Source organism: Notothenia rossii (genome assembly GCF_949606895.1).
Source record: "Notothenia rossii genome assembly, chromosome: 3".
NCBI lineage: Eukaryota > Metazoa > Chordata > Actinopteri > Perciformes > Nototheniidae > Notothenia > Notothenia rossii.
Window position 1 is genome coordinate 83,146,189 of NC_136901.1, and position 25,955 is coordinate 83,172,143.

A 25,955-nucleotide genomic window follows, 5' to 3' on the forward strand; every position below is an offset into this window, starting at 1 on the left:
AGTTCTGTTTAGGTAGGTTGAACTAGAAAAACCTGTTGCGGCAGTAAATCCTACCTTCATACATCAACCAATGGTCAGTTTTGTTTTTAACTAAACTCTTTTTGCTTCACATATGTAAATAAGGTTGATACAAAATAAAAAATGCTTCCAAAATTTGTTGGATGAACAACTTTGTAAAACTGTTTAAAAAAGCAGAATATAACATTTGTTATAACAAACTGTTGGGATTGGCAGAATGCAAAAACATTTAGATCATCAATTACTTAAACGTCAACCCATTGTTTTAGAATATTTATTAGAATTTAAAAGCTTGAGGGGAAATAAAACATACTATTCAGTACAACCCTCAAACTATTGAGAAAAGTCAGCTTCAATCAGTCCAACAGTAGTACTTTCAACTGTCAACACTGATACAGAAAGTCAAAATACAACTGTGTACATTTAAAATAAAGAAAACAAAGGTTCAAGAAGGAAAAGACTATAAAATACCTCTAGATAAACATAGATAAGGACATCACACTGTACAAGAAAAAAAGTGGTTAAACCATCCCAATACAAATCACACAATGTGCTGATAAGATGGCAGTTTGAAGCCCATGCCATTGAAACCTAAAGGCCCAGTGTCTTGTGGAGGACAGATAAAACACCCCTCAGTGGCAGGCAGGCGGGCTCAGGATTGGTCCCCAGGGCAGACGGGCGGTAGGACTCTGCGAGAGTTGGCACGCACCCATGTGTGATCAATGACACTCTGTAGTGGGAGACGATCGGCGGGGTTGTGGCGAAGCAGCTTGGAGATCAGGTCCCGTGCACCGTCTGAGATGTTTTTGGGGAACTTCAAATCCACCTGCAAACAGTAGGATATCATCTATTAATGAAATCTGAACCATGACTGTTATAAAATAACCTTGGAGTTTAATTCAAAATCAGTCAAGGGACAGTTTCCCCCAAAACAAATATAGTTCACTTGTAATGCTATTTATCAATCTAGATTGTTTTGGCGCATTTGTGTCATTGTGAGTCATGCGCATTATCATATAGAGCACACATGTCAAACTCAAGGCCCGGGGGCCAAATCAGGCCCTTGGTGGATTTAATTTGGGCCGCAGGATAATTTCTAATTACTATTAGATCTGGCCCGCCGGTATATTGCACGCACACCTTCCCTCAACCCTGAGGATTTCCTCCGCTCAGAGCCTGAGCGCAAACATTGATGAACTTGCACCCAAGATGAGATGCCAAGTATCTGAACCAGCATCACAGAGCAGCACACTGAGTTTCAATGGATGTTTCCTTCTGGACTTTTTTTCCTGCGACAACAGGGCATGTTTGGTTTGTTCTTTGAGGGAAATTCTTTTTTTGAAGCTGTTGTTTGCCTGTGGGAAAATGTGATCATAAGAAATGACTCGGGGAAAAGCTGCAGATAGAGCCCTAAGAAATGAATGCAACTGATTATTTAATGTTGTTTTTATCGGCAATAATTTAAGCTTAGTTAGTTCCAGGTTTAATATGAGCAATAAGTCATTTCAATAAGTTTTGCAATAAACATTGAACCAAGTTCGGCCCTCGACTAGTGCCAATTTTTTAATATTGGCCCACTGTGTATTTTAGTTTGACCCACATGATATAGAGGGACAATTTTAAAGTTAATTTACAAATGGTTAAATACATTTCTCCCAGATGTTTCTATCAAACGTTCCTATAGAAAAGATTACTCAACATTCATATTTGTCCAACACCAACCTTCGTAATTCTTTTGTACGTTTCTGAAGGGCTGACAGTTTCAAAAGGTGGGTTCCCGACCAAGCATTCGTAGCAGAGGACCCCGACGCACCACAGGTCCACCTTCTCACTGTGAGTTTGACCCTTAATCATCTCTGGAGGGAGGTAGTCCAGAGTCCCACACATTGTACGACGCCTGGAGGGATTTTAAAACAAGAAGTGAGCTAAGAAAAGCAGCAACAAGCATCGTGTGACTCATCAGTATTGAGACAGCGCTGATAAAACACAGTAGAACTTTATACTGGATCCTCACCTTAGAGAAGGGGCATGGACGGACCATCCAAAATCGGCAATTTTCAGCTCTCCACGAAAGCCCAGAAGCAGATTCTCTGGCTTGATATCACGATGAATCACTTTCCTTTCATGGCAATACAACAGTGCGTCCGATATCTCCTCCATGTACTAAAAATGTAAAGAGGTTAACTTAATAGACAATAAGACTTTAAAGAATACTTATTTTTCAAGATAAAAAAAACTAAATTGTAGATCGGTCAAACTTCTCTTTGAACACAGGGCACAGCAAGGATTGAAGGAATTAAGAATTCCAAAACTAGGTTCACTGACTAAACAATAACAGCGTAAATAAAATGCCTTTAAGAAGCAACATCATGTCTTACTGTCGCAGTGCGCTGGTCATCAAATTTTCCACATCTCTGTAGCTCTTTGTACATTTCACCACGTGGGGCGTACTCAAGCACCAAGAACACCCTGGTCTGATCATAGAAATAATTGTAGAAGCGCAAAATGTTGGGGTGCCTGAGGAGAAAACAGAGGGTGTTTTGAGGAAACTGTTAGTCTTTGTTTTGAAAACAAATTAAAATACTTTTCAGGTCAGCAAGTTTGTGGTAGGAGATACAAAAAATCCTGTTTGATTTTACGTGAAACTATAATCCACTTTATTACCTACAAATAATTTCCTGAGCATTTTGTTATGTTCCTGTAACCATCCGTAGATAGTAGCAAATAACCTACAAGGAAGTTATACTGAGAGGTTTAATTCCTTGTCATTTATCAAAATGTCTTTTAGGATACTCACTTAAGATGTGACTGGATCTCAATCTCCCTCCTGAGTTGATGCTCCACGCCTTCTTTCTCCATCTGTGACTTGAACAACACCTTCAGTGCCACGACGGCCTGCAGCGACTTCAACCTCGCAAGGTAGACATTTCCAAATTTGCCTTTCCCCAGAGGTCGACCGATGTCAAAGTCATTGATGGAGATTTTCCTTATGAAAGTAAAAAGATGGATATTTATACTCATTTTAACCACTTTGATTTGGGAAAGCATTACAAAAAACACAACTGGCAACAAAAACGAGATGTTTTTAAGGGTTATACGTACTTTGAGACAGCACTGGAGGATGAGCCAACACACTGTCGCCCTGGGCCTGAAATGATAATACAATTAAAACTGGAAAATGTCTTATGGTTTTTTAATGTTATTTATTGAAGAGGCAGGTAATGTTACCTGTAATGGCTTTTTTGTCAATCTCTGCTCGTGGTTTCACCTGAACGTGCTGTGGGCCTGCCACCATGCTTGGGGTTGCGAACTGTTATACAGAAGCAAACACAAATAATAAGAAACCCATTGTTAAAATGTTGTTCCAGCCAATAATAGTTTCTGATCCATTTTGATACCAATATTGGGATGATAAATGGTCAGTTGTAGTTCAATTTATTAAATATTGCTTGATCCCAGCGGGAAATATATATGTATATATTTTGTTTGACATCTTACCGGTCCTGTGAAACCACTGGGCTCATCATTTTCCTTATTCTGTAAAGAAATAAATACAGCAATCACATTAATTTACCATACAATTGAACTTAATGCATATTTTCTTGTCATTCAGACTCTAAACTGGGGTGAAACTTCAAACCTATATGCTGGAAGACTCCGAATTGGAAACAGATTACTTTTTAACGGTGCAATTGCACTTTTAAATGTCCCTTTTTAACTATTTGCCCACGTCGTACTTAATAGTGAACCTCATTTGATCACAAACTATTTTGTGCTCAGTTCAGAGTCAGACAATCTGTAATACCGCAGTGGATTGTGTGTTTTTTGTCTTATAGTGTACATTTTCAGCAACACGTTGGAGAATGTCTGCTGTGTTTGATATTGATGTACGGTTATACGTTGTATAAGGATAACAAAGGCGCATTTATTGTAAAATATATTCTAACGCCAGATGATTGCTATATTCCTAGTCACTGCATGAATTATTTAAATAGCTACAGGTGTTTCCTGTGGATTCCGTATGTAGGCTAAGTTTAAATGTTAACGTAGAAGTTTTTTTTTTTCAAAAAGAGAAAGGTCCAGTAGGCCATTGTTAGGCTACGATACGCTAACATTGGCTCCCTGGTCTGAGGTTGGGTGTAATGCAGGGACTATGTAACCCGTACTTGTCAACCCTCCCGATTTTCGTGGGAGACTCCCGATTTCATTGCCCTCTCCCGGTTTCCTCCCGGGGTCATATTTCTCCCACATTTCTCCCGATTTATGACAAAATCAGATTTACACACGACTGTTTCCACTCTGACTGTAATACAGCTACACCATTGTTTGGTTTCCATGGTAACACGTCTCTTTAGTAGCGCGCGCTAGGGGTTTTAACAACTAATCGACTAGTCGACTACCTTTACCACTAGTCGGCGCTGTAGGCCCTAGTCAACTAGTCGTGAAAAAAGGGAGGTAAACGAGGTGCTGCAAAACACGTCCGACATTGTTATGTATGGCAGTATTTCAACGAAGATGTAACCAACTCCACAGTGAAGTGTCAGTTGTGTACAGCTGTACTGAAGTACAATACAAATGCATCTGCTATGCGCAACCATCTGAAGATGAAACACCCGCTGCCGACAGCTAGCACTAGCAGTAATGCTAGCACCAGTGAGCAACGGACCGGCGTCAACACTGAACAGAGGCAAACGAACAGCAAGGAAACACGGGTCAACAGTGATGCGGATGATGAGCTACGGGATTACTGCCTGCGGACACCGCATATCCCCACAATGGATAATCCACTGGAGTGGTGGGCAGAAAACGTGCACCGCTTCCCCCGCTTTCGAGGAGCTCCCTGGCTATTTCAGCCACAAGCACTTTGAGTGAGATGGTTTTTTCCCTGGCAGGCAACACTGTCACCTGAAAGCGGTCAAGCCTCCTTCCCTCACATGTCGATGCATTGGTGTTCAAACCAAAAATATGGAAAGGTGGACGTTATCGTGGAGGACAGCGAATAAAGTGTTGCGCACTGGATTTATGTGGCATTTATGCAAACAAGAGTTTTTTGGTGAGTCCAGTTACTGTTTGTTATTTACTCAACCATGTAACACAAATTAAAATGCAGTGTTTAATATTACTGTATGAGTTCCAATATAAAATACAGTTGTACACCTCTCTTTGTGTGACTTTATTATGACGTAACGACTAGTCGACTGCTATTTTGAAAAACGCGTCGACTAGTAAATATTGGTAGTTGTGAAACCCCTAGCGCTCGCCACTCAAAGTCTGAGAAGGTGAGGCAGATATTCACAAAAAACAGAACAAGAATCGACAACTACTCTACTCTCTGCTCACTCCTTTCCTGTAAAATACAGGTCCAGCCCACACATATGCTCCATCAAGGATGGTGCTACAGGCCGCAAGGCAGTGCACTTACAACTACAATAAGCATGTTAATGTTCATCTAACAGCTCCGGCGAGGATTTCTCTATCAAAGACTTAAAAAACTAGATTTACCTGCATTGTAGAGAAGGATGAACGTATACACGTTTTAGTAAGGAAACACCCGAGTTACTGTCTCTTGAACTCTCTCCGCCGCCAAAGTTTTAAAACTGTCTTGCGCGCACCTGGTCGGATTTGTTGCATGTGATTGATTTACACCAGGGGTGCCCACACTTTTTTGTAGTGATGGGATTTATGGCTCTTTGAAGGGAGCCGGATCTTATGGCTCCGTTCCTTTCAAAGAGCCGTTCAAAAGAGCCGTTTTTTTGGCGGGGTTACTTGGTTTGTCTGTGAAATAATCACCATGATAAGGATTGACTGTATTGCCAGACCTAATGTCAATAATCTGCTTTGTAAACACGACACAAGGTGGCGCCATATCCATGTCATTCATGTCCGTGAATGTACTACTATGTGTTAAGTAAATAAAGTTGCCTTGCCTTGAATGAAATTCACGCAACTCTTAATATTAGATACTGTGTTTTTAAGTGGCGATGGAGATCATTTGTTGGCCCTGCTTTAAAGGATATTTTGCCTTTACAAATGGTGCGCTTTTTTGGTTGAAGTGCATCAAAATGCTGCTGCGTTTTCGCCTTTGGCTCATTTTCCATCCGAAAAACACGTCGTCTACCTGTCCTGTAGCCTACCACTTGTTATGACTTCTCTCTCTCGCGTATTCCGTTAAGACCCACCCCATCTCACTCCTCCTGCTGAAACCTACTAATCAGAGTAGGGGCGGGTCTTCACAGAATACGTTTGGGGAACAAAATCAAGCTTTTTAACAGGCGAGTGGATTTTGGCAGGCAGTGAGTGCGGACTAACAATTGAACGATAACAAGAACGGCTCTCACCAAGTACGACTCGGTAACCCTCGTTCATACCAAAGAGCCGTTCAAAAGAATCGGCTCGTTCGCGACCGACACATCACTACTTTTTTGGCTGGTGAGCTACTTTTGAAATGACCAGCTCACCGTGACCGAGGTCTATCAACCAAAAATAAAATCCCAAATTGCAAGGCTTGCTGAATAACACGTTTTATTTATACATAGGATAACTACAATAGGGCTGCCTGCAACAAACGACTAATTTGATAATCAATGAATCTATCGATTAATGGACTATTCGGACTATTACTGCCTTGCACAATTTCTCAAACGCTCTTATTTAGCCATCAACTTTTAGATTTAGCTTGAGGTTGTTTTAGGCATGTGGAAACTAACAATGAAGACAATAAAGTTGAATACTTGATTCAAAAATACATATATTATTAAATTAACTTGACAAATTGTGAACAAAATTAACATTGCTTTTTATTTAAATAAAATAAATAATATTTCACATCAAAAGAAACAACAATGTTTTAACAAATCTTATTAAATAATCTGATGACAGAACTGTAAACAGAATAGCTGAAACTTTAACAAAATAAAGAGTAACTCAGATACCTCTAATCATTAACGCATGTTTGTATCATTGAGTTAACTCTGGGTGTTGCTGCTAGCATACATAACACCTGACGTGGAACCGTTACTCGTGGATGGGGCTACAGAGCTACTAGAAAGACAGTCGAACGCGGTGCATTCCTCCGTCTGAATCGAATGTGGTGCACTTTAGCTAAATGTTTAGACAAATTGCTCATGTTACCGCCCTTACATGCTCAACACTCTTGGCAAGGAGCATTGTCCACCCCAAGACGGGTAACATTTAACCACACCTTGGAGCGCTTCTCTCCGCCATCTCCTCTGTGTGTTGCTGCATGTAGCAGCCGCGTGTGTAAACTGCCCGCCCCCTCGCACACAGACTGGAGAGAGATCTGGGGCCTCATTTATAACGCCGTGCGTAGGATTCACGTGGGAAGGTTGCTTATGTAGTTGAAATCCGAAAAATATGTCCATACATTTTCCGCCACATTCCGATTCACCAAACATTGCGTACCAGCTAGGAAAGCTGCATGTGACTGCAACTTGTTCCTGTTCGCGGACGACTCAGCCCTGCTGGTCTCTGACAGGAGCAGATTGCAGGTTGAAAAAACCCTCAGCTCCGAGCTCGGCACAATCTGCACCTGGCTCGCCGATAATAAATTATCATTACACCTGGGTAAAACAGAGTCCATTCTCTTCGGTTCGAAACATAATCTCAGCAAATCCGACGACTTCTCAGTTGCAGTGGGTGACATTATTGTCACAAGTAAGAAGGAAATTACATACCTAGGATCTATTCTTGAGGCAAACCTCTCCTGTGACAAAATGGCATCCAATGTAATAAAAAAAGTCAATCAAAGAACTAGATTCCTATACCGGATCTCCTCTCTGGTAAACAAAAACACCCTGAAAACTCTGGCAGGAGCACTCATTCAAGGGTACTATGACTATGCTTGCACGTCATGGTACCATAGCACCTCCAAGGCGCTAAAAATAAAACTTCAAACATCACAAAATAAACTGGTCAGACTACTGCTTGACCCTTCATCTAGAACCCACCTCACCTCTGCCCACTTTGACAACCTAGGATGGCTTAGAGTAGACGACAGAGTACAGCTACTTGCAATGGGCCTGGTCTACAAGATCCAATACACCTCTATGGTACCCATGTACATGTCAAAATTCTTCCCAAAGGTCAAGGAATATCATGATCATAACACCAGAGGGAGCTCCACAAATCATGTAAAACCCAGATTTGGCACAAAAAAAGGGGAATACACGTTTCGCAATTATGCCACATCAAGGTGGAACGCTCTTCCCACTACTGTAAAGCAAAGTAAAACTATACTTACCTTCAAAACCTCTCTTAAAGAGCACCTTCGGGGAAGAGCATTGCAAAACTGGCTCCGGTAATGGTACAAATCTCAACCTGTCGTACAATGGACAGCTTCCCCCCCCATCTATGTATATACTCGCATTTTAGACTCTGTTACTAACTGTATATCTGTAGACTTGGTATGTCTTAAATGTCCGGTTAGGATGTATTAGAACGAAATCTAAAATGAAATTTGTAAGTAAGCCATCTGTATGTAAAAAAACACCTGTATGTAAATTGTAAATAAGCCATCTGTATGTCAAATATGTCTTGTATGTCTTAAATGATATGATGAATTGGAAATGGGGGACCCTGATGTAAACAAGACGAAAGTCTTTATCTGGTCTGCATCCCCTTAACGATTGTATGTTTTGAGCTGTAGGCTACTGTACTGTACCCAATATACAAGCTGTTAATAAACTTTTCAATCAATCAATCAATCAATCAAAAGTGCGTATGGCACTTCCTACGCCGGTTTCCCTTTATAAATAACAACCGACTCGAAATACGTGCAGCTTTTGCGGGCTTCACGTAACGCCCATATTTGCCTATAAATAGTCAAAGAAACGCCCTTTCATGCATTCATTTTGACTGACTGCATGGAGAAGATCGCAGGAAATGACGACAGAACAGCTAAAAGAAAAAACATCTCACACCGTGTCAGATTTTGATTATTTTGGGGAAGTCGAGATAAATGATATTGTTCGGTGGATGCAGTTTGAACCAGAGTAGCAGCATGGAGGTCGGATCGTCACCAAAATAAATAAATAAATGGTCTGAAAAAGGTTCATGACAAAAAAAATACACATAGCCTTCCTCAGGCAGTGTGTTTGTACCGGGGACAGGAGACCCCCCACCTTGATGAGAAACTGTAAGAAATGATCGGGGAATCCCTCCGGAGTGGAGTCACGACCACTGGATCTGAATTATGTTTTAGTATTTGGTGGTTTGTGTCCCAGCTGTCGATCAGCTGTGCGCAGCGTCTCCACTGCAGCCTGTGCATCTCAACCCCCCCTCTGCAGCAACTCTATATCCGTCAGTTAAAGGAAATACAACTAATGTCTGTGTTGTGTTATATTAGCTGTACAATTTACCACATATGGTGCTCTTAGTTTCCATACCTCCCGTGTTTTACGAGCGACTTATCAAATCTTTGCAAACGGCATAAAACACGATTAAACATTTATTAAACATATAAAACCATGCTCGTATCTGCAACCTATAGAAATGCAAAACGGCGTCAGTTTAGACGTAATTCTGTCCTCCTGCTTACTGCATAATTTATGAGAAAACATTTCAATACATTAACACAACATATTCGAAGTGGTTTTAAATAACATATCCGTATTTATTTATTTCTCCCAGTTATGTTTTTGTGTGCACTGAGGAGTCTCAAACAAGCGTTTGTTAAATCATTTTAAGATTGGCTTTAATCAATGTTTGAAAATGAATTCTTCATATATGATAAATGAGAGGTAACATTTTATTTATGGTATTATTTCCACATATTTCTCTCCATTCTTCCTTCTGCCAACGGTGTCGCAGTTTCTCGTCTCTCCCGTTGTTGTGCTTAGTGCGTACGCATTGGTTAGAGTTTGCGTGGAGGACCGCACGTTTTCCCGTCAAGTTAGTATTTTATAAATCGGAAACATTGCGTAGAAACTGCCGTAAGTCATTTTTTGAGCGCAAAACCCTTTATAAATGAGGCCCCTGGTCTGGATTGGAAAGGTCGAAAATACACTGACCATAGACGTATTTGTTTGTCTTTTTGCATGTTAGAAACGAGTTGGCGACAGTACGACACTAAGACTGCGAGATAAGGTTTTTGTAGCAATAATAGATGGCCTTTCTCTTTCTCAACTCGCTACTCGGAGGGAAGTCGCTGTCATATGCCTTGTGAACACTCCGATAATGCCTCTCCACGTTACCTTTCTTTGGCAGAGAGATGCTTGCTTTACAAATAAGGCAAATAACCTTTGAATGTGACATCACAAAAAAATATTCTTCCTCCCATTCTGTGTGGAAGTGGTATGTCTTTAGCTTTTTGCTCGATCCCGCACTCATTTTGTTGTTTGTCTCTTTAACTTAATTTGAGTTTTCCTGGCACTTGACTGATTTTGTATTGCTTTGCATTCTGGGTTAACAGACTGGAAAGCGATAGGTCGCTTTTTCTGTCAATCAAGTAAACTCCTGAATTAAGTGGCAGGGAGGCCAAGGGAGGAAGGATCAAAACCTGTTTTGTCTATTTTAACGGAGCTGGATTTTTTATTTTTATGAATGACTCGTGATCTACCAGCATTGCCCCCGCGGTCGACGTACTGGCAGTGGTTAATTTGAGCCGGATCCTGCCGGAACAGGATCCGGTGTCGGTACCAGATGTGTTCGGGGTACCATATGTGTTCGGGGGCCGTCTCTTACCAATGACGTCACGCATTGTACGCATTGTGATTGGCTGTACGGTAATTTACGCAGGGGTGCTCGGGGGCAAATCACATCTACAGATCATGACGAACCGAATTGAATTATTCCTATGCTCTTAGCGTGTGAAAATGTTTGTGAAAAACATGTTAAAAAAACATGAAAACGGAGCAATGGCTGTACGCCATTGGCTGTACGGCAACTCAAGAGGACCATCATACACGGTCAAATTCCGAACATTTAAACATAGCCTACACTTCATTCTTTACTTTGTCCGTTATTATATGTAGAAGATGAACTACCTCTCTGAAAGGTCCCAATGTGTTCATTTTGATGGGCTGTCTTCTGAGTGGTTAAACATCACTAAAGATTTTCTGACTTCTGACTGCTTTGGATATATAATTACACCACAATAAGGTTTTACTATCACAGTGCACTGAGATTTGTGACAAACTGTAAAGCACTTACGCATCACTGTACACTGTAAACCAAGGCGGTTTTGCCATCACTTACTGTACTGAGGCTCAGTCACTGGTACATTTTCATTTAGAAAAGCCATGTTGGATAAAGTACCATCTTATATCTGCTCCCTGATCTCTCGGCAAATTGAAAGTACTTATTGCCTGAGATCTCATGCTGTGGTTTTATTAAATGTGCCAAGTGCTAGGACTGTCTTAGGGAAGAAAGCTTTTAGATGTGCAGCTCCACTAACTTGGAACAGTCTGCAAAAAGAATGTAAAATTACCAAGCTGGTACCACTACATGTTTTTAAAGCTCGGTTGGATGCTCCACAGTCAGATGCTGTTGGTACCTGTACATGTGGATAGATATGTAAATTGTAATCCCTGTATTTTTTGCTGTATGATGTCCTTTTGTTGTTCTGTTGTTTATGTTTTTATGTCTTCATGTGGAACCTACTGCTGCAGGTCTCCCTTGAAAAATAGATCATTGATCTCAATAGGATTTTACCTGGATAAATAAAGGTTTTGAATTGAATGTCGAGCATTAACTGCAAGTCACTCAAATGCATAAACTGGAGAATAATTATGTTACAAGTGTTACAGAAAACATATCCAAGTGTAACAAACATCCAGTATTAACCTTACTTAATACTTTTCATGAAGTGCATATTTATTCCAAACTCACAATATATATATATATATATATATATATATATATATGTATATGTAATAAAACATAATGCACAATGGTACACAGTATCCAAAATCTTTAGGCACTGGTCAGAGGCATTCATGTAAAGCAGATCACCAGAATCCAATACTGGTAAAAACGGTGCAGAGATCAAATGTTTCCTTGTCTGAAAGGAGAAACCTAATTTTAAAACAACATTTTCAGTGTGTGACTTGAAAGATAAGTTCTGATCAATAATAAAACCTAGATATGTGTATGTAGTGACCCTTTCAATGTCAATGTCAGTCCCTTGAACAGTACAAATGTTGGGGAGAAAATAAGTTAACTTTTTGCGATTTGAGAATATCATGAGTTTGGAGTTGTCTGCATTTAATACTAACTTGAGTTGAGATAAATGGGATGGAATAACATCAAAGGCAGACTGGAGGAAATCAAGACTTGCTCTATAGAAGAGGATGAACAATAAATAACAGTATCATCTGCATAAAAATGGAAAGCAGCATTTGAAAGATTATTCGAGATTATTTACATACAGTATATGGTGAAATTATTGGTCCTAATATGGAACCTTGGCGCACACCCTTTCAAATCAAATCAATCAAATCAAGTTTTATTTATATAGCACATTTATAAACGATTTTTGGTCGAGCCAAAGTGCTGTACAAATAATAAAAAATACCCTACAGTAAAGACATTTTACAGCTAATACAACAGCAGTTTGTTCAGAATATCAGTATGAGAAGAAAACGACACCCTTTGTCCTTAGACCCTCACATCGTACAAGGAAAAACTTCAAGAGAAAACCCACAGTTTAAAGGGAAAAATGGGAGAAACCTCGGGGAGAGCAACAGAAGAGGGATCCCTCTCCCAGGACGGACGGACGTGCAATAGATGCCGTGTGTAAATCGAGGAGATAATACATTTGCAACATAGGTAGACCAAATGTTAGGAAATGCATGCGTCTATAATAATAGGATGAATCCACGAAGATGTCAACAATCCTGTGGGAGCCTTCAGGGAGGCAGCACGACGAGACCCAGGCAGGACCGCAGAGACAGGTTCAGCCACGACCCGAAGTCCACGACTTAATCCAGAACTCAGGATAGAGGATCCAGGATGCGGGACCACAGCAAGAGGATCAGCCTCGACTCAAGATCACATCAAGACACAAAAGAAGAAAAATTTGGCCGGGTTAATCGGAACATGAGAATACACAGATTCAGACAGACAGAAGGAAGAACAAGCACTCCCTTTGGAGTGATTTTTTTTAAATATTGAAGTTAAATGCATCAATCTGGTGCACTTTGATAGCAAAATGAAGAGATATATAGATACCTCTCAACATACATATGAAACAACTGTAAACAGATTTACTTTGTCTTTATGGATTCGATTGTGGACTTGATTGTGATTGCTGCACATTATCCCTTACTTAATAAATACTTTTTTTGATAATCTATTATATAGAAAAGTATATCATATTGATATATAATATATAATTTATTGATAATATATAAAATAATCAAATATAACAAGCAAAACTAAATAAGTAGTATTAAGTATTAGGGCTAAGAAAATATTGTACATGTGAAATAGTTGTATGTATTGATTTAAATTGACATGCATACGCTAAGAAAAATAGTCCGTTGTTACTGTTTGAACTAACGTACCAACGGCACTGAACATATTACATATTGTATACCATATTACGTTTTATACTTCTTACCTTCGATTTCTCTTGTTCTTTTCCTCATTCGTCTTTGTTTTTCTTCAAGTTTTATTGTATTTCTTCAAGTTTTTATCTTGTTGGTCGAATGCATTTAAGCGTCAGCTAAATACAATGTAATGTAATGATCAAAAAACCCCTCTATACTCTAGACAGCGTGGGTAAATTACCGTAGAGCCAATCACAATGCGTGACGTCATTACGTCGTGACGTCACTGGTAAGAGACGGACCCCGAACACATATGGTACCCCGAACACATCTGGTACCGACACCGGCACCTCTTCATTTTGGCCACCCTGTGTTCCGGCACCTATTTGGGCAGATCCGGTACCTCTCACAAAAAATAAAAATTAAAAATGGTTAAAATGAAATAAAATATGCAGATATTAATTTACAGAAAAAATCCAAAGAATTTCATGTCGTTTATTAAGATTAAGATTTGAAAGAGTCGGAGATCTGTGTTGACGCACTGAAAAGCTGGACCAACGGACAAACGTCTTTCACTTTTGAAATTCGCCACATGAGGAGCACGTCGCAGAGAGGAAGAAACGGTGATTCAATGCAAGCATGTCAAAAAGACAGTTACATTTACTGTCTTTCTTCAAAAAGAAGGAAGAGGTAATAGACACTTCAAAACGAGTCAGAAAAGCCTCCACAAGCAGCGACGAGGGCAGCTGCAGCGGTCATATTGATGGTCAAAACCAGGAGGAGGTTAGCGCCGCAACAGCTAGCCAGCTAGCTAACCGACAGCTAGCCAAGTCCGGGCAGCGGGTCAGGTTCACCGCCAGCCGGAACAGGAGCCAGCTACCGTCAGCCAGGTGGACCACCAACAACAACGGGTGGGTACCCTGGCATCAACTAGCCCGGTACAACAGCCGGAGCAAGAGGCGAGCGGAACCGCGACATCAGCTGGCTTACAGCAGGAAGATTCAGTAGGAGAGGAGAGCGCATTGAGCGTAGAAGAGTGTGGGACGTCCAGCGACAGGTCAGTTTTTTCTAACTGTGGCCAAGAACTTGGAGGACCGTATGTTATCTCAAGGAGGCCGGATGCCACATAAAACTGGATATAACAAGTTCATTGAGGAGTTGAAGGTGCTTTACGCACAATACTGGCCCGAGGACGCAGGTGCGCTGTATGGAGAGACTGAGGTCGAGTCACTGTGTCAGCGCTTCAACATTGCCAACCCGCGCGCAGTCATACGGGCCTACAGAACGTACAGAGACTCAGATGGTAAAGACACCCCCGATGAGCTGATGGAGTTACTTGTTGCTGTCAACAGCATTCCCATTGCAAGTGCTGAATGTGAGCGCGGATTTTCTCAAATGAGCTGGATTTACACTCCCAACCGTAGCTCTTTGCTCACATCTACCATGTCATCTTTACTCTTCCTAAATCTTGTTGGACCCCCCCTGGCTAAATTCAATCCAGTCCCGTACGTGAGGTCCTGGGTGGCCAAAGGACACAGAACTGCCACAGACACACGCAATAAAAGCAGAAAAAAAGAGATAGAGGACAATCCGGACATGCTCGTGATGTGGGGTGTTTTAAACAACTAAATATGGTGAGCAAACATACTGTCTATTAATAGGCCGCCGTGCCAATCTTTGAATAGGCCTAATAAATATTTTTTTTACACGTTAAACCTGTTGAGAAATTAATTGCTGGCTGTATACTGAAGTCCCACCTGTGGTGATGTGGGCATTTGCCTATGTTGTGCGTACTAGCCTAAAAAATTATAAATTATCGTCATAACATTTATACCATGGATACTATTTGAAATTGAGGCTTGTAAGTCCCACAGCGTTGCAAGTGGACATTTTCATGTTGTTTTCAGCACCTTTTCTGTATACGTTCCGGGACCTGTACACGTCTCGTCATCCCTGAGCTGTCATATGTACTTTGCGTTCCGGCACCTTATGATTTACAAATTAAGCACTGCGTACTGGGCACCTCTGGTTTACACTGACGGCAGTAAGACGTCGACCCGCCCTACAAGTTCCATGGATGGATGTATAGTTCCCTACCTATTTTTAGAGTACTCTTCAAAGGGTTCACGAAATATGACGACTACTCTTACTGTTTAACATTTTGGGTTACTTAATGTTACTTCATATTCAGGCTAATACAAATGACAAGGCTGTAATGCTAACTAACGTGCTAGCTACTAGCTAGGTAGCTAACTTGATCCAGCAACTCCTGGGATTATGTATTGTCCTATGTTATTTTTGTGTGTATTTGTTTTGAGGTTATAATTCATTAGTTATATATAATATATATATATTAGTTATATTCATTAGCCGATTCTTTTGAAAATGAAAAATGGAAAATTAGCTAAACTCAGCAGCATTTGGATGCACTTCAACCAAAACCCTGGGAGTGATAAAACGCACCATTTGTAAAGGCAAACTATCCTTTAAAGCAGGGTCAACAAATAATCTCCATCGCCACTTAAAAACACAGTATCTAATATAAAGAGTTGCGTGAATTTCATTCAAGGCAAGACAACTTTATTTACTTAACACATACAGAGGGTAAATTCAAAGTAGTACATTCAATAGAGTCTGTATGCAGACCGCAGCAAGGAGGCGGATCCTAAAGGGGGTGGATCCTATAGGGGGCGTTTCCTAAAGGGTTATGAGCCCCGCTCCCCACGTATTTCTTAAAGATATATGACGCTCTGTTTCTCATGCATTTTAATGCTTTGAATGAATCATAAAGGAACTTTGAAAAATAATAATTATAACTAATTTGCATAAAGAATGAAGAGTATACAACCCACAGAGAAGACAAATTAATTGACCTATTGACAGATCATAATGAATATAGAGTCAACCCTAACCCTAACCGTAACCCTAACTCATAAATTGTAGGCATATCATTTTTTTAATGGTTGGGCAGGTGTAGTAATTATTATTCAAATCAATCAACTGCGTTTTATGGAAGAGATTGCTGTATATCATTTAACAACATGAGTAGAGGTTTCTGTACACCTAAAATACTGAAGTTGAAGTTACTGTCCTGATGTGTATCATTCATTTGTTCATGTTGTGTCTGGTGGTAAGATTAATTAATTAATTAACGTATTTATTATTTTTGAAACATTACAATACACATCAAATACTAAATATGAAATGTATACTACATACCAATACATTGTACAAAGGAAAATATATACAGTACATACAAAGAGGAAAGTCTTCAATAAACATAAACATTTTAACAATTCTGATGCCTGCTTGCAATTTTCAAGCTCACAAACAACTTGGAGGCTGTTTCCCCAGGTGAACTTCTGTACATGAATGGGGTTTCTCATCCCAGAAAATGTTCTTCCAACAGCAAAAATGCCCTTTTGAAGTCTAAGCATTGGGATGGAAGATGGTGATTAGAAGTAATATCAGGAACAGATGATGAGTGACGTCGATCCATTTGGGTCTTGAGGTTTTTCATATATAATTCAGTTTTACACAAAGGGCATGTTGTCCTTTTGGCCCTTGACTGGACTACTTTGCTGCGACTGATGGCTTGGAGTGGAGTGGAGGCTACAGATGCTGTGGCAATTTGGGAGGCTGCAGAGGTGACAGGGTAGGCTGAGGAGGAGACAGTGGATAGATTACATTATAGCAGTATAGTTGTATAATACATTTTTCCCATGTTTTGTTTAAGTTGTCTTTAGGGGGAATAAGGTTATGACCACTGCTTCTGGTGTGTTCAAGTGCATCACTTACTCTGGCGAAGCGATCCAACGCTGCAGGCTGCTGGGCCAACGGTGTAGTCTGCTGGGGAGACAGAGGAGACTACAGTGGCGGCTGGTGGGGAGACAGTGGATAGATTACATTATAGCAGTATAGTTGTAAAATACATTTTCCCCATGTTTTGTTTAAGTTGTGTTTAGGGAGAATAAGGTTATGACCACTGCTTCTGGTGTGTTCATGTGCATCACTTACTCTGGCGAAGCGATCGAACGCTGCAGGCTGCCCCTGCGCACTTCTGAACATGTTTCAGAATAGTGGGCTGGGTCCCCACAGTAGCAGCAGTGGAAATGCGAGGATTTGCGACACACACCATTGCACCTGTACATTGTGAATCCTACAAAGAGAAATCCAGTTTACAAATGACTTCATTCTTAAGGCAATATAAAAATGTAAACTGTATTCAAATTCGAGTTAGAATAATATTAGTTAGTAATACTTAATTGGTGTAGACTAACTAAAATTAGTCAACTATTTGTACATTTTTGAAGATCTGCAACATTTATTTAGATTAAGAAATACCTCCATGTTTAACAGCCGTTCTTCTATGTATGGAGCTAATTTCCTGCCTTAACTCCACAAACAAACTAAACAGGTTTTACAAATGCCTCATGATTCACTAACAAACACAATGTGAAAAATTGTATATGAAAAATGTGTTTATTTGATACGTTTTTTCTTTGCAAAACTAAATGCATTAGTTTGTAGATGGTGTTTTGTATTTGCAAACCACATTGTGTTTGTTAGTGAATCATGAGGCATTTGTAAAACCTGTTTAGTTTGTTTGTGGAGTTATGGCAGGAAATTAGCTCCATAGAATTACTTCTTCTGCGAGGATTTATAAAAGCAGCTGGAATCCCTTAAGTTGCATTACTGCCACCTACAGTATGTATTTCTGCTGATTGTCATTATTCTATTGGATAGGGGATAGATATATATATAGATATAGGATCCTCCCCCTATAGGAACCGCCCCCTGCCTGCGGTCTGCATCCAGACCCATCTCAGTACATTCACTGAAATGGATATGGCGCCACCTTATGTCATGTTTACAAAGAAGATTATTGACATTAGGTCTGGCAATACAGTCAATCATTATCCTGGTGATTATTTCGCTTATTTTCCCTTCAAAGAGCCATAATTCCCATCACTAATTGCTGCCCAGGCTTGCCCATGCTTTTAACAGCGGTCCGTTCTGGTAGTTGACCAGGAAGCAAGCCACATTCAAGAGCTCCTCAATGCTTCCACACACAGACAGTGGTATGGCTTTGTCAAATAGTTTGTTCTCTTTGACTCTTCTGATGCACCTCTCCACATGGACGAAACGGACAGAGCCGGCCTTTTCCCCCTAAAAGTGATGTTTAATCGGGCCCACTGACAGGTGCATGAGGAACAGCAGCAGCTCATCTATGGGTGGAAGTTTCTGTGAAAACAAATAAGTGTTAGGCATACTGTAGATACTGTTATAGGGGAGACCGGGTACAGTTATAACACATTTTCCTGGGGTTTGTTGTTCTGTGTGTGTGTGTGTGTGTGTGTGTGTGTGTGTGTGTGTGTGTGTGTGTGTGTGTGTGTGTGTGTGTGTGTGTGTGTGTGTGTGTGTGTGTGTGTGTGTGTGTGTGTGTGTGTGTGTGTGTGTGTGTTTTGTGAGTGATGTGATGCACTTGTTAAACGGTGGTATAGTGCGCAGCGTGCACATAATTATTCATATACATCCACGCTTGTATGCTGCTTACCGTTGTTGATGGTTGAGAGGAATCCGAGCTGCTGGCAGAGGATGCCTTGGCGTTGGTAATCCGCACCATCTTGGTGTTGGCTGCAGGCTCCACCAATTTCCAAAAGGCGAGGAAATGCTTGTATGTGGCAAATCTAAGAATGTAATAGTGTTCATGTTAGACATAGTTTTGTTTCTTAAATTAGCTTCACCAAATGAAAAGTGTTTATCAAACTAGTGGCCATAACAACATCCTGATAGCCTTATAAACAAACCTGGTGTAGAAACGAATGTCCTAGTCCGACCCTGCCAGGCGTTGTATCCCGAAACGAGATCTCAGTTGTAACACTTCCAGCTGGTGTTGGAGCTCCCTAACCTGGATTTTCAAGGCTTCGTTCTCGTCGGCCACCTGATTTGCCATCACTGCCGTCGCTGGATTTACAGAGTAGTCATGATCCGGCAGCGCAAGTGTTTCCACCTCGTACTCAGCTGTCAAGTCCTGGGTGGGACTCTCTGCCCTCGGCCGACGCTCCCAAACATTACGTCTTGGTGTTGGCTCTCGTAGTTATTCCAAGAAAAGAGAACAGGTGTAGCTCCTTTCTTTACTCTGTTCAGTCCTCCAGCTGTGACCAATAAGTCTCCTGGTCGAAAATGCCTACTACACACAGGGGTATTCCCTACGGACCTTGATCAGCCACTGAGCCTTTCCCTCAGCATCAATAGGAAATTGATGGAAACTTATCTCCCGATTATAACGGGACTTATTTGTACAAAGGGGCACACAGCAATGTAGTGCCGACTTTCTTACCCGCTGGAAGGCCAATCGCTTTTCTTTACCGCTCATCTATGCTATCTATCGCTATCTGTATGCTAACTGTATGCTATGTATCTTGCTATCTCTCTCTCTCTCTCGTATGTATATCGCTAACTCCCCAAACAACTCCACACCGAAGACCGGTTTTAATAATTTTTCAGAAATAAGGTCCAATGGGGCGGAAGTAGATGGGCGTAACTTCGCCACTCTATAGATTGGATGATGATATTGGATTTTGACAGAGAACAAAAAAAAAATCTGGCAGGGGTGGGATTTGAACCCACGCTTTAATCCAGCGCTTTAGACCGCTCGGCCACGCTACCGTGCGGCCATAAGTGATCAAGTGCGAGTTTGAAAAAAAATGCGACATGATCAGATTTTGTTGCAATTACATAATGATTTAAATGTTATAAATTACTTTTCAGTTGGGACAATTCTTCCGTCGTATCTATCTTTAAGGAAATCTCACCTACACATTGTTGTGTGAGCATTTGTGTGTTCCAGTAACGGTCAGTAGATGGTAGCAAATTACCAACAAGGAAGTTATACCGAGACGTTTTACTCTTGGAGCTTTATGAAAATGTTTTTCAGGATAGGCTTATAATGGGCCAGAATCTCAGCGAATCCCTTACACCAAGTTCTGTTTAGGTAGGTTGAACTAGAAAAACCTGTTGCAGCAGTAAATCCTACCTTCATACATCAACCAATGGTCTTTTAACTAAACTCTTCTTGCTTCACATATGTAAATAAGGTTGATACAAAATAAAAAATGCTTCCAAAATTAGTTGGATGAACAACTTTGTAAAACTGTTTAAAAAGCAGAATATAACATTTTTTATGACAAACTGTTGGGATTGGCAGAATGACAAAAACATTTAGATCATCAATTACTTAAATGTCAACCCATTGTTTTAGAATATTTATTAGAATGTAAAAGCATAGCTTGAGGGGAAATAAAACATGCTATCCAGCACAACCCTCAAACTATTGAGAAAAGTCAGCGTCAATCAGTCCAACTTTCAACTGTCAACACTGATACAGAAAGTCAAAATACAACTGTGTACATTTAAAATAAAGAAAACAAAGGTTCAAGAAGGAAAAGCCTATAAAATACCACTAGATCAACATAGATAAGGACATCACACTGTACAAGGGAAAAAGTGGGTAAACCATCCCTATACCAATCACACAATTTGCTGATATGATGGCAGTTTGAAGCCCATGCCATTGACACCTAAAGGCCCAGTGTCTTGTGGAGGACAGATAAAACACCCCTCAGTGGCAGGCAGGAAGGCGGGCTCAGGATTGGTCCCCAGGGCAGACGGGCGGTAGGACTCTGCGAGAGTTGGCACGCACCCATGTGTGATCAATGACACTCTGTAGTGGGAGACGATCGGCGGGGTTGTGGCGAAGCAGCTTGGAGATCAGGTCCCGTGCACCGTCTGAGATGTTTTTGGGGAACTTCAAATCCACCTGCAAACAGTAGGATATCATCTATTAATGAAATCTGAACCATGACTGTTATAAAATAACCTTGGAGTTTAATTCAAATCAGTCAAGGGACAGTTTCCCCCAAAACAAATATAGTTCACTTGTAATGCTATTTATCAATCTAGATTGTTTTGGCGCATTTGTGTCATTGTGAGTCATGCACATTATCATATAGAGCACACATGTCAAACTCAAGGCCCGGAGGCCAAATCAGGCCCTTGGTGGATTTAATTTCGGGCCGCAGGATAATTTCTAATTACTATTAGATCTGGCCCGCCGGTATATTGCATGCACACCTTCACTCAACCCTGAGGGTTTCCTCCGCTCAGAGCCTGAGCCCAAACATTGATGAACTTGAACCCAAGATGAGATGCCAAGTATCTGAACCAGCATCACAGAGCAGCACACTGAGTTTCAATGGATGTTTCCTTCAGCACTTTTTTTCTCGCGACACGTTTTTTTTCTTTCTAGGGATGCTCCGATCGCCAATTTTGGGGCCGATCGCCGGAATCAGTATCGGCCGATACCGATCGAGTAGGCGGGGACTAAATGGAAGATTTAAACATCACTTTAAATCTTCCATTTAAATTGATGATTAAAACTCAGTTAATGGGGCTCATTCACTGGAGCTTCCACAAACAACAACCAACATAATTATTACATTCAAATGATGTACATTATTCAAGTTTACATTCACTTTGGATAATAACACGGGAGAAATGAGCGGAAGCGCTCTCTTTTGATCTCCTGACAGCCCGTCAGTATCTTCTCATACAGCTCACTGATCCAGTAATGAGTGACCCGACAGTGAAGAATAAATATATGTATAACTAGTTTAGCTTGTTCCAGAGGTAGTTAAAATAGCTAAGTGTGTTAGGTCTAACTCTTGTGTGTTTCGCTCCGCTCACCGGTCCGGCGGGTGGAGCTGCAGGATTTCTGCTTCACACACGTTGCATTCCGCTATTTTACTTTCTTTTTCGGACACCTTAAAATACTGCCAGACCGGTGAAGCCATTTTGGCGAGCTTGTTTTCCACGCACAGAGAAAAGTGTAATGTATTTTAAGTCATGTGATCTGCTCTCGCGATCGGCATGTTTAGAGAGTAAGTATCGGCCGATCTCGATCGGAGCATCCCTAGTTTTTTCTTTGAGGGAAATTGTTATTTTGAAGCTGTTGTTGGCCTGTGGAAAAATGTAATCATAAGAAATGACTCCGAAAAAGCTGCAATTAATTCAACTAATTATTTAATGTTGTTTTTATAGGCAATAATTTAAGCTTCGTTAGTTCCAGGTTTAATATGTGCAATAAGTCATTTCAATAAACATTGAACCAAGTTCGGCCCTCAACTAGTACCCATTTTTTAATATTGGCCAACTGTGTATTTGACACCCCTGATATAGAGGGACAATCTTAAAGTTAATTTACAAATGGTTAAATAAGTTTCTGCCGGATGTTTCTATCAAATGTTCCTATAGAAAAGATTACTCAACATTCATATTTGTCCAACACCAACCTTCGTAATTCTTTTGTACGTTTCTGAATGGCTGCCAGTTTCAAAAGGTGGGTTCCCGACCAAGCATTCGTAGCAGAGGACCCCGACGCACCACAGGTCCACCTTCTCACTGTGAGTTTGACCTTCAATCATCTCTGGAGGGAGGTAGTCCAGAGTCCCACACATTGTACGACGCCTGGAGGGATTTTAAAACAAGAAGTGAGCTAAGAAAAGCAGCAACAAGCATCGTGTGACTCATCAGTATTGAGACAGCGCTGATAAAACACAGTAGAACTTTATACTGGATCCTCACCTTAGAGAAGGGGCATGGACGGACCATCCAAAATCGGCAATTTTCAGCTCTCCACGAAAGCCCAGAAGCAGATTCTCTGGCTTGATATCACGATGAATCACTTTCCTTTCATGGCAATACAACAGTGCGTCAGATATCTCCTCCATGTACTAAAAATGTAAAGAGGTTAACTTAATAGACAATAAGACTTTAAAGAATACTTAATTTTCAAGATAAAAAAAACTAAATTGTAGATCGGTCAAACTTCTCTTTGAACACAGGGCACAGCAAGGATTGAAGGAATTAAGAATTCCAAAACTAGGTTCACTGACTAAACAATAACAGCGTAAATAAAATGCCTTTAAGAAGCAACATCATGTCTTACTGTCGCAGTGCGCTGGTCATCAAATTTTCCACATCTCTGTAGCTCCTTGTACATTTCACCACGTGGGGCGTACTCAAGCACCAAGAACACCCTGGTCTGATCATAGAAATAATTGTAGAAGCGCAAAATGTTGGGGTGCCTGAGGAGAAAAAAGAGGGTGTTTTGAGGAAACTGTTAGTCTTTGTTTTGAAAACAAATTAAAATACTTTTCAGGTCAGCATGTTTGTGGTAGGAGATACAAAAAATCCTGTTTGATTTTACGTGAAACTATAATCCACTTTATTAGCAATCACAAAGCTTTAAGCACATCTAACCTACAAATAATTTCCTGAGCATTTTGTTATGTTCCTGTAACCATCCTTAGATAGTAGCAAATAACCTACAAGGAAGTTATACTGAGAGGTTTAATTCCTTGTCATTTATCAAAATGTTTTTTAGGATACTCACTTAAGATGTGACTGGATCTCAATCTCCCTCCTGAGTTGATGCTCCACGCCTTCCTTCTCCATCTGTGACTTGAACAACACCTTCAGTGCCACGACGGCCTGCAGCGACTTCAACCTCGCAAGGTAGACATTTCCAAATTTGCCTTTCCCCAGAGGTCGACCGATGTCAAAGTCATTGATGGAGATTTTCCTTATGAAAGTAAAAAGATGGACATTTATACCTCATTTTAACCACTTTGATTTGGGAAAGCATTACAAAAAACACAACTGGCAACAAAAACGTGATGCTTTTAAGGGTTATACGTACTTTGCGACAGCACTGGAGGATGAGCCAACACACTGTCGCCCTGGGCCTGAAATGATAATACAATTAAAACTGGAAAATGTCTTATGGTTTTTTAATGTTATTTATTGAAGAGGCAGGTAATGTTACCTGTAATGGCATTTTTGTCCATCTCTGCACGTGGTTTCACCTGAACGCGCTGTGGGCCTGCCACCATGCTTGGGGTTGCGAACTGTTGTACAGAAGCAAACACAAATAATAAGAAACCCATTGTTAAAATGTGGTTCCAGCCAATAATAGTTTGATTTATTTTGATACCAATATTGGCATGATAAATGGTCAGTTGTAGTTCAATTTATTAAATATTGCTTGATCCCAGCGGGAAATATATATGTATATATTTAGTTTGACATCTTACCGGTCTTGTGAAACCCCTGGGCTCATAATTTTCCTTATTCTGTAAAGAAATAAATACAGCAAATCACATTCATTTACCATACAATTGAACTTAATGCATATTTTCTTGTCATTCAGACTCTAAACTGGGGTGAAAGTTCAAACCTATATGCTGGAAGACTCCGAATTGGAAACAGATTACTTTTTAACGGTGCAATTGCATTTTTAAATGTCCCTTTTTAACTATTTTCCCAAGCGTACTTAATAGTGAACCTAATTTGATCACAAACTATTTTGTGCTCAAATTAAAGATGTGTACAGTTGGATATACAGTTTAGAGTCAGACAATCTGTAATACTGCAGTGGATTGTGTGTTTTTTGTATTATAGTGTACATTTTCAGCAACACGTTGAAGAAGATCTGCCGTTTGATATTGATGCACGGTTTTACTACGTTGTATAAGGATAACAAAGGCGCATTTATTGTCAAATATATTCTAACACCAGATGATTGCCATATTCCTAGTCACTGCATGCATTATTTAAATAGCTATAGGTGTTTCCTGTGGATTCCGTATGTAGGCTACGTTTAAATGTTAACGTAGAAGTTTGTTTTTTTCAAAATGAGAAAGGTCCAGTAGGCCATTGCTAGGCTATGATACGCTAACGTTGGCTCCCTGGTCTGAGGTTCGGTGTAATGCAGGGACTATGTAACCTACTAATCCGGTTCATTTGGATTAAACCAGTTGCTATTGTAAATAATATCCACGTACGTTATATACGGCTTTTAATAGAATATAACGTAGCGTAATGCTAAATTAGCTTAAGCTAATTTATTTAGCAAAAACCTGTTCCCTTTTACACCTTTCAGAATTGGCGCGTATGGCGAATCTTTTGTTGCCCTAATCTAGTACACGGTCTTATTTCTCTATCAAAGATTTAAAAAAATAGATGTACCTGCATCGTAGAGAAGGATGAACGTATACAAGTTTTAGTAAGGAACCCCCAGAGTTACTATTTTGAACTATCGCCGCCGCCAACGTTTTAAAACTGTCTTGCACGCACCTGATTGGCCGGATTTGTTGCATGTGATTTGTTTACAATGACGTCAGTAAAACGTCGACCCGCCCTACTAATCCATGGATGGTTGTATAGTTCCCTACCTATTTTTAGAGGAGTGTCCTGTCTTCTCGGTACATTACTTTTGTTTTCTTCATAAGCTTGGCACCTTATATAAACAGTTTATGGCCTGGCCACATGAACCTAACCTAATCATATTCATATGTAATACAACTG

The 25,955-nt window shown here is 40.4% G+C and overlaps 3 protein-coding genes and 1 long non-coding RNA gene across 5 annotated transcripts in view; 1 reads left to right on the plus strand and 3 right to left on the minus strand.

Moving 5' to 3' along the window:
- Positions 1–313: 313 nt before the first annotated feature.
- LOC307031026 (aurora kinase B-like) lies at positions 314–7,952 on the minus strand. 2 transcript variants are annotated; one of them, XM_079667748.1, is made up of 9 exons: positions 7,713–7,952; positions 3,517–3,555; positions 3,247–3,328; positions 3,121–3,166; positions 2,816–3,004; positions 2,397–2,535; positions 2,033–2,181; positions 1,741–1,915; positions 314–844 (listed from the first exon to the last, which is right to left on the minus strand). In XM_079667748.1, the coding sequence occupies exons 3-9, from the start codon at positions 3,311–3,313 to the stop codon at positions 671–673; spliced, it is 939 nt and encodes a 312-aa protein (XP_079523874.1). In that variant the 5' UTR covers positions 3,314–3,328; positions 3,517–3,555; positions 7,713–7,952; the 3' UTR covers positions 314–670. The 2 variants fall into 2 exon arrangements, with proteins under 2 accessions (XP_079523874.1, XP_079523873.1); XM_079667747.1 differs by lacking the exon at positions 7,713–7,952 and adding an exon at positions 5,521–5,677.
- The window catches only part of cops6 (COP9 signalosome subunit 6), a 30,218-nt gene continuing 11,307 nt past the window's right edge, over positions 7,045–25,955 (plus strand). The window contains exon 1 of the mRNA XM_079667750.1: positions 7,045–7,049. The gene's annotated coding sequence lies outside the window, so the exon portion shown is untranslated. The remainder of the gene's footprint in view (positions 7,050–25,955) is intronic.
- On the minus strand, positions 15,926–17,616 carry LOC307032216. Its single transcript, XR_013806181.1, has 3 exons — positions 17,544–17,616; positions 17,325–17,405; positions 15,926–17,186 (listed from the first exon to the last, which is right to left on the minus strand). It is a non-coding gene; the product is annotated as an uncharacterized lncRNA (long non-coding RNA).
- LOC307032215 (aurora kinase B-like) lies at positions 20,782–25,735 on the minus strand. The gene is made up of 9 exons (XM_079670056.1): positions 25,617–25,735; positions 24,683–24,721; positions 24,415–24,496; positions 24,289–24,334; positions 23,983–24,171; positions 23,536–23,674; positions 23,172–23,320; positions 22,880–23,054; positions 20,782–21,348 (listed from the first exon to the last, which is right to left on the minus strand). The coding sequence occupies exons 1-9, from the start codon at positions 25,620–25,622 to the stop codon at positions 21,175–21,177; spliced, it is 999 nt and encodes a 332-aa protein (XP_079526182.1). The 5' UTR covers positions 25,623–25,735; the 3' UTR covers positions 20,782–21,174.

What these genes read in the sequence shown, in the direction of transcription:
- LOC307031026 (XM_079667747.1), bottom strand. An exon ending in CCAGTGGTTTCACAGGACCG is followed by an intron (nt 3,329 to 3,516) that starts GTAAGATGTCAA and finishes TCTGTATAACAG; the next exon opens with TTCGCAACCCCAAGCATGGT. An exon ending in TGACAAAAAAGCCATTACAG is followed by an intron (nt 3,167 to 3,246) that starts GTAACATTACCT and finishes TTATCATTTCAG; the next exon opens with GCCCAGGGCGACAGTGTGTT.
- LOC307032215 (XM_079670056.1), bottom strand. An exon ending in CCAGGGGTTTCACAAGACCG is followed by an intron (nt 24,497 to 24,682) that starts GTAAGATGTCAA and finishes TCTGTACAACAG; the next exon opens with TTCGCAACCCCAAGCATGGT. An exon ending in GTCCATGCCCCTTCTCTAAG is followed by an intron (nt 23,055 to 23,171) that starts GTGAGGATCCAG and finishes AAATCCCTCCAG; the next exon opens with GCGTCGTACAATGTGTGGGA.